This window comes from Coregonus clupeaformis, chromosome 8 (assembly GCF_020615455.1).
Source record: "Coregonus clupeaformis isolate EN_2021a chromosome 8, ASM2061545v1, whole genome shotgun sequence".
In the NCBI taxonomy this organism is placed as follows: Eukaryota; Metazoa; Chordata; class Actinopteri; order Salmoniformes; family Salmonidae; genus Coregonus; species Coregonus clupeaformis.
Window position 1 is genome coordinate 35,722,572 of NC_059199.1, and position 8,766 is coordinate 35,731,337.

The following is an 8,766-nucleotide window of genomic DNA, read 5'->3' on the forward strand; positions in this document are numbered from 1 at the left end:
AATCAATGGGTATATATCATTAATTTATGCATCCAAAAATGGATGTACTAACTGTAGATGGCCCTTATAAAGACTGCACGATTCAGCACGATATTGGCAAAAAAAAATACAGCTGCATCTTGAATGAGAGCTCACCGGTACAGACAGCCCACCACTAGAGGGCGACTTGATCTAATTGCGTTATTTGGTTTTGCCGGATAGGTTTCTTGCCCATCAGATGAACAACTTCCGCATAACGCTACCCTCACGCCGGATTTAACATGGCGGCGGGACCGATTTCGGAGCGAAACCAAGGTAGATAAGTCTTTGTATCTTACATTGAAATTCATCAAATGTATCCATACGAGTAGTTTCCATCACATCTGAACCAATGCCCTGAACATTTTAGCTATAAATCTAGCAGCTAGCCATATGCCCTTGTCTGTGTGACTCAATTCCAATGCCAAACAACGCTCATTTACTAGCCAACGTTTGCCATATGTAACAAGCTAGATAGCTAGCCATGTATTTTCATGTCCTGACGGACTCGACCGATTTGTCTCTGATGAATCCGCCGGACTATGAATGGGTAGCTAGCTCAATGCAGGGCCATATATCTAACGTTAAATGGCACTGGCTCAAAGAGGGTAACGTTAGCTAGCTGAACATGTTCCTAGGTTAACTTCGCGCTTTGGGCGCACACCATTTTTTACATCTAAGTAATTTAGCAGAGGCTCTTATTCAGAGCGATTTATATATATATTGACACATACACTGGATAGGTGCAGTGAAATGTGTTGATTTACAGAGTCAGACATAGTAGTACGGTGCTCCTGGACCAATTAAGATAAAATTACTTGTTCAAGGGCACATCAACAGATTTTCCATCTAGTCGGCTCGGGGATTCGAACCGGCAAACGTTCGGTTACTGGCCCAGCGCTCTTAACCGCTAGGCTGCACACTAATTATATTCTCTGTCTTTGGCAAAACTGCGCTCGTTTTGCAGGGTTTGTGCTCTTGGACCACAGACGGGATGTAACACCATCTTTTGCGTGGAAACTAGATTTAATGCTTTCTTGTGCACTGTTCGGTAATGTAAGCAATGCCCAAGTAATAGGAACCGATTATGGCTATAGGATATAGCTTCCAACATGGGAAAGGTGTTGCTAAAAGCAGGACCATAACAAGGTCTAATGTTTGGGCTTATACCCATCCACTTAATGTGGTGTTGCTCTCTCTGTCACTTTAGATGCCACTGTGTATGTGGGTGGTCTGGATGAGAAAGTGGCAGAGCCACTGCTGTGGGAGCTCTTCCTACAGGCTGGGCCTGTGGTCAACACACACATGCCCAAAGACAGAGTCACGGGACAACACCAAGGTAAGTAACACACATACTCATAAACAACGCATTGGTAACAAAACTGACACGTACTGTCAGTAAGACCAACCAGATATGCTACACTTTACTGCAGTCCCAGGATTTATTTCATATGGTGAGGTGGCACACTCATGTTTGAAAATAAGAACTGTGTAAAACTAGCCTATGCAAAGAAGACAGATCATTGTAGATTAGGTCTATGCTATGAAAGCAAACCCATCACTTGTTGATGTCGTGTCATTTTTGGAGACTCCTTTAGAGACAAATAGCCTGTAAAAAGTGCTGATCAGAAATATAACCGTTAAAGTCTTATTGAATGTTCCCTCTGTCTCCCCCCTCCCCTCCGTAAGGCTATGGCTTTGTTGAGTTCCTCAGTGAAGAGGATGCGGACTATGCCATCAAGATTATGAACATGATTAAACTATACGGCAAGCCCATCCGTGTCAACAAGGCGTCAGCGCACAACAAGAACCTGGATGTGGGCGCCAACATCTTCATTGGTAACCTGGACCCGGAGATCGACGAGAAACTCCTCTACGACACGTTCAGCGCCTTTGGGGTCATACTCCAGACGCCCAAGATCATGCGCGACCCGGACACTGGCAACTCCAAGGGATACGCCTTCATCAACTTTGCCAGTTTTGACGCCTCTGACGCGGCCATCGAGGCCATGAACGGCCAGTACCTGTGCAACCGACCAATTACGGTGTCATATGCCTTCAAGAAGGACTCCAAGGGCGAGCGGCATGGCTCGGCCGCTGAACGCCTCCTAGCTGCTCAGAACCCGCTTTCGCAGGCCGACCGGCCGCATCAGCTGTTCGCAGATGCACCGCCTCCCCCCTCTGCCTCGACGCCTGTCCTCACCACCCTGGGAGCTGGGATGCCCATGCCTGGTAAGTGTGTGTGTGCGCGCAAGTGGGTGCACCAGGGTTGAAGAATTTGATTTCAGCTTCCTAAATCCTTCATGTATTTCGTGGGGGTACTTAGATAGTAATCCTATTGCCTTGTATAGCTTAGCCATAGATTGTGCTCCGTAGATTTGTAAGAGTAAGAATGACAAAAACGTGATTATCCTCAATGTGAAAATTTGATGTTGGCTTCACAATACCTTGACTATAACATCAACACAACATTAAAACATCTACATCAAGAACATTTCAATTCAACTTGACAAAATGTGCAATTTCTCTCTGATCTTAATTTCCAGGCATGCCCCCTCCTGGTGCCTTCCCTCCTGTGCCACCCCCCGGATCCATGCCTCCTGGCATGCCCCCCGGCATGACCATGCCCCCAGCCCCAGGTACACCAGGACCCCAGGGAGGGGGCTCAGGCCCCCCACCTGGCCCGCCACCCTTCCACCAGGGCATGCACCCGGGTAAGTCACTCACCCTGACCATATAATTAGAATGAGTACAACTGTCAGGAAAAGCTTGCCCAGATTGTTAAATATTGGAATTTTAAATTGTAGTGTGTGGAATTTTAAGTTACTGCTACCTCTGGTAAAAGGAAGAGAGCCTGTTGTGTGCGATGAGGTGCATTAATATACTACATGGCCAAAAGTATATGGGCACCTGCTTGTCGAACATCTCATTCCAAAATCATGGGCAGTGATATGGAGTTGGTCCCCGCTTTGCTGCTATAACAGCCTCCACTCTTCTGGGAAGTCTTTCCACTAGATGTTGGAACATTGCTGCAGGGACTTGCTTCCATTTAGCCGCAAGAGCGTTAGTGAGGTCGGGAACTGATGTTGGGCGATTAGGCCTGGCTCGCAGACGGCGTTCCAATTCATCCCGAAGGTGTTTGATGGGGTTGAGGTCAGGGCTCTGTGCAGGCCAGTCAAGTTTTTCCACACCGATCTCGACAAACCATTTCTGTATGGACCTCGCTTTGTGCACGGGGGCAATGTCATGTTGAAACAGGAAAGGGCCTTCCCCAAACTGTTGCCACAAAGTTGCAAGCACAGAATCGTCTAGAATGTCCATTGTATGCTGTAGCGTTAAGATTTATCTTCCCTGAAACTAAGGGGCCTAGGCCGAACCATGAAAAACAGCCCCAAACCATTATTCTTCCTCGACCAAACTTTACAGTTGGCAATATTAGGGCTGTTGCGGTGACCGTATTACCGCCACACCATCAGTCACGAGTTATGAAGGCAGTCAAATTCCATGTGACCGTTTAGTCACGGTAATTGGGCTTCTCCAAGCTCTGATGCTGCTGATGGTCATTAGTAGTCTACCAAACTTGCTCACTGCCTGGTACTCAGCACTCTATTGTCCCTCTAATCACTCTGACATCAATGCAAATGTAGTGGAAAATCTAATCAAATCAAATTTTATTTGTCACATACACGTGTTTAGCAGATGTTATTGCGGGTGTAGCGAAATGCTTGTGCTTCTAGCTCTGACAGTGCAGTAATATCTAACAAGTAATATCTAACAATTTAACAACATACAGTGCCTTGCAAATGTATTCAGCCCCCTTGGCGTTTTTCCTATTTTGTTATATTACAACCTGTAATTTAAATTGATTTTTATTTGGATTTCATGTAATGGACATACACAAAATAGTCCAAATTGGTGAAGTGAAATGAAAAAAACAACTTGTTTCAAAAAAATCTACAAAATAAATTACGGAAAAGTGGTGCGTGCATATGTATTCACCCCGTTTGCTATGAAGTCCCTAAATAAGATCTGGTGCAACCAATTACCTTCAGAAGTCACATAATTAGTTAAAAAATCCACCTGTGTGCAATCTAAGTGTCACATGATCTGTCACATGATCTCAGTATATATACACCTTTTCTGAAAGGCCCCAGAGTCTGCAACACCACTAAGCAAGGGGCACCACCAAGCAAGCGGCACCATGAAGACCAAGGAGCTCTTCAAACAGGTCAGGGACAAAGTTGTGGAGAAGTACAGATCAGGGTTGGGTTATAAAAAAATATCAGAAACTTTGAACATCCCACGGAGCACCATTAAATCCATTATTAAAAAATGGAAAGAATATGGCACCACAACAAACCTGCCAAGAGAGGGCCGACCACCAAAACTCACGGACCCGACAAGGAGGGCATTAATCAGAGAGGCAACAAAGAGACCAAAGATAACCCTGAAGGAGCTGCAAAGCTCCACAGCGGAGATTGGAGTATCTGTCCATAGGACCACTTTAAGCCGTACACTCCACAGAGCTGGGCTTTACGGAAGAGTGGCCAGAAAATAGCCATTGCTTAAAGAAAAAAATAAACACCTTTGGTGTTTGCCAAAAGGCATGTGGGAGACTCCCCAAACATATGGCAGAAGGTACTCTGGTCAGATGAGACTAAAATTGAGCTTTTTGGCCATCAAGGAAATGCTATGTCTGGCGCAAACCCAACACCTCTCATCACCCCGAGAACACCATCCCCACAGTGAAGCATGGTGGCAGCATCATGCTGTGGGGATGTTTTTCATCGGCAGGGACTGGGAAACTGGTCAGAATTGAAGGAATGATGGATGGCGCTAAATACAGGGAACTTCTTGAGGGAAACCTGTTTCAGTCTTCCAGAGATTTGAGACTGGGACGGAGGTTCACCTTCCAGCAGGACAATGACCCTAAGCATACTGCTAAAGCAACACTTGAGTGGTTTAAGGGGAAACATTTAAATGTCTTGGAATGGCCTAGTCAAAGCCCAGACCTCAATCCAATTGAGGATATGTGGTATTACTTAAAGATTGCTGTACACCAGCGAAACCCATCCAACTTGAGGGAGCTGGTGCAGTTTTGCCTTGAAGAATGTGCAAAAATCCCAGTGGCTAGATGTGCCAAGCTTATAGAGACTAGCAGCTGTGATTGCTGCAAAAGGTGGCTCTACAAAGTATTGTTTTTTTTGTCTTATTTCTTGTTTGTTTCACAAAAAAAATATTTTGCGTCTTCAAAGTGGTAGGCATGTTGTGATGATACAACCCCCCCCAAAAAAAATCCATTTTAATTCCAGGTTGTAAGGCAACAAAATTGGAAAAATGCCAAGGGGGGTGAATACTTTCGCAAGCCACTGTATACCCAATACACACAAATCTAAGTAAGGAATGGAATTAAGAATATATACATATATGGACAAGCAATGACAGAGGGGCATGGACTAAGATACAGTAGAATATTATAGAATACAATATATAAACTCAGCAAAAAAAGAAACCTCCCCTTTTCAGGACCATGTCTTTCAAAGATAATTCGTAAAATTCCAAATAACTTCACAGATCTTCATTGTAAAGGGTTTTAACACTGTTTCCATTGCTTGTTCAATGAACCATAAACAATTAATGAACATGCACCTGTGGAACGGTCGTTAAGACACTAACAGCTTACAGACGGTAGGCAATTAAGGTCACAGTTATGAAAACGTAGGACACTAAAGAGGCCTTTCTACTGACTGAAAAACACCAAAAGAAAGATGCCCAGGGTCCCTGCTCATCTGCGTGAACGTGCCTTAGGCATGCTGCAAGGAGGCATGAGGACTGCAGATGTGGCCAGGGCAATAAATTGCAATGTCCGTACTGTGAGACGCCTAAGACAGCGCTACAGGGAGACAGGACGGACAGCTGATTGTCCTCGCAGTGGCAGACCACGTGTATCAACACCTGCACAGGATCGGTACATCCGAACATCACACCTGCGGGACAGGTACAGGATGGCAACAACAACTACCCGAGTTACCTAGCATAAAGACAACTCGGAGTATGCTATTCTGTTCTTCTGTTCTTCTGAAATAGACTACATTTTCTTCATATCATGTTTCTTTAGACCTGTCTAAAATAAATAATGGATTTATTGTAAAGGTGTAGGCTATATTACATGGATTTATTATACTTTTTTAAAATGTAGATGTTCCTAAGGTCTGCATCAGTAGCTTGTAGGCTATGTGTGGAAGCCAGGAGATGCTAAATATGTTTATGTTAATTAACGGTCAATTACCGTGAGACCGATAGTTATTTGCTTGACAATCACCGGCTGACGAAATGTCATGATCGCCACAGCCCTAGGCACTATGTCTTCAGGCAGGTAGCGTTCTCCTGGCATCCGCCAAACCCAGATTAGGCCGTCGGACTGCCAGATGGTGAAGCGTGATGCATCACTCCAGAGAACGCGTTTCCACTGCTCCAGAGTTCAATGGCGGCGAGCTTTACATCACTTCAGCCGACGCTTGGCATTGCGCATCTTAGGCTTGTGTGTGGCTGCTCGGCCATGGAAACCCATTTCATGAAGCTCCTGACGAACAGTTATTGTGCTGACGTTGCTTCCAGAGGCAGTTTGGAACTCGGTAGTAAGTGTTGCAACCGGGGACAGACTAATTTTACGCGCTTCAGCACTCGGCGGTCCCGTTCTGTGAGCTTGTATGGCCTACCACTTTGCAGCTGAGCCGTTGTTGCTCCTAGACGTTTCCACTTCACAATAACAGCATTTACAGTTGACCGGGGCAGCTCTAGCTTTTCAGACATCTGACGAACTGACTTGTTGAAAAGGTGGCATCCTATGATGTTGCCACATTGAAAGTCACTGACCTCTTCAGTACGGGCCATTCTACTGCCAATGTTTGTCTATGGCGATTGCATGGCTGTGTGCTCGATTTTATACACCTTTCAGCAACAGGTGTGGCTGAAATAGCCGATTCCACTAATTTGTAGAGGTGTCCATATACTTTTCGACATGTAGTGTAAATGTCATTTAGCAGACTCTTTTATCCAAAGCGACTTAGTCATGCGTGCATGCATTTTACGTAATCGAACCCACTATCCTGGCATTGCAAGCACCAAGCTCTACCAACTAAGCTACTGAGGACCACCACCAATTATATTGTTGATGTCCAACAGGAATGCCCCAGATGCCCATGCACCCTCATGGCCATCCTCCAGGTATGGTGCCTCCACCGGGCCCCCCAGGATCCAACCAGCACCGGGCGCCTCCACCCCCCGGCATGCCCCCTCATCCACACATGGGCATGCCACCAAGAGGGCCCTATGGGCATCCCATGGGTAAGTGCTGTGCCTTCACAAGGCTAGTGGTCAATTCAACTCAATACAGTTCAATAGTTGAAATCTCCTATCAGTTGGATAATTAATTGCCTGTTAGTTGACTTCTGATTCATGCAAAACAATTCACCACTTTTCGTTTCATCACTATTATTTTTCTTAAACATTAAAGCTACAGTCTGCAATTGTTACATCCATTTGGTACTTTAAAAAAATGTATTGTAAAGATTTTATTTTACACATTTGTCTAAAGGGACACAATAAAGACATTTATTAATTTTATGGATATCCAAGAGCTTTGTTTCCTGAAATCCTTGTTGAAATGTGCTGCTGTATTTACATTTACATTTTAGTCATTTAGCAGACGCTCTTATCCAGAGCGCTGTATGAGATGACATATCATTGTGTGAATCCCCTCTCTCTCTCCCCACCCACACAGGTCACCCCATGCATCCAGGCATGAGAGGACCCCCTCCTCCCATGCCCCCACCAGGCTACGGTGGGGGTCCCCCTCGTCCGCCTCCGTTTGGCTTCCAGAGGGGGCCTCCAATGCCACCAAGGCCCCCCGGCGGTCCACCTCGAGGCCCCATGAGAGGACCAATGCCCCCATAGAGTACGGAGGACCACAGCAAGGCGCATGACCATGCATTCATTTAGCTTTTTTTGTTTCTATTCCAGAGTACAATTTGGAGACATGGTGTTGCTCCATTTTTTTTTTCATTTCATCTTCACTGTACAGATCCCGAACAAAGGTTCGGAATAAAGGTTTTTAATACAACAAATTGGGTCTTTCAATTGATGTAAAGTCATTTCAGTTCTCTTAGATGAGATTGAATTCAGAACATGCATCATGTCAATCAACTTGTGCTTTCCTAGTACAAACATAAGACACAAAATGTAGTTGGTCTTCTGAATAGGTTAGAAACCCCAAATGTGATCAAAAGGCCAGTCGTTTGTCACCATTGGTAGCCAGGAGAGATGGTGAGGCATGTCCATAATGACAAGGTTAATGGGATGGTTATGTTTTGACCAGACAAAGCACAAGTAAGTTGACAGGTTCCAGACCTAATGGAAACGAAAACCTCTTCACCTATATAAACCTGAAGTCTTTTTTATAAACCCCCCGAAGTACCCATAAACCCTCTAAATACAATGTTGCTATAGGCAGTGCTTTGAGAGAAAGCTTTGAGTAGATTACAAATACTAATTCTGCACTTGCTTCCAAAATAGAAAAAAACAATGTTTGTGCTGCTTCCATGTTGAATGCAGCACTCTCTGTCTGTTGCCATGGTTATGGCAGATACCACTTGTCTGATGTAGTGGGTTATGGAGGAGGGTGTACAGGGCTGCATAATCCCACTGATATTTTAAGCAATTTCTGATAATTTAAATGAATAATATTGA

General features: G+C 44.9%; 1 protein-coding gene across 1 annotated transcript; it reads left to right on the plus strand.

The window, feature by feature from the left end:
* The first annotated feature begins 205 nt into the window (after positions 1 to 205).
* Positions 206 to 8,138, plus strand: LOC121572928 (splicing factor 3B subunit 4-like). The gene is made up of 6 exons (XM_041884967.1): positions 206 to 294; positions 1,229 to 1,357; positions 1,708 to 2,250; positions 2,565 to 2,732; positions 7,204 to 7,365; positions 7,802 to 8,138. The coding sequence occupies exons 1-6, from the start codon at positions 261 to 263 to the stop codon at positions 7,972 to 7,974; spliced, it is 1,209 nt and encodes a 402-aa protein (XP_041740901.1). The 5' UTR covers positions 206 to 260; the 3' UTR covers positions 7,975 to 8,138.
* Positions 8,139 to 8,766: the final 628 nt, after the last annotated feature.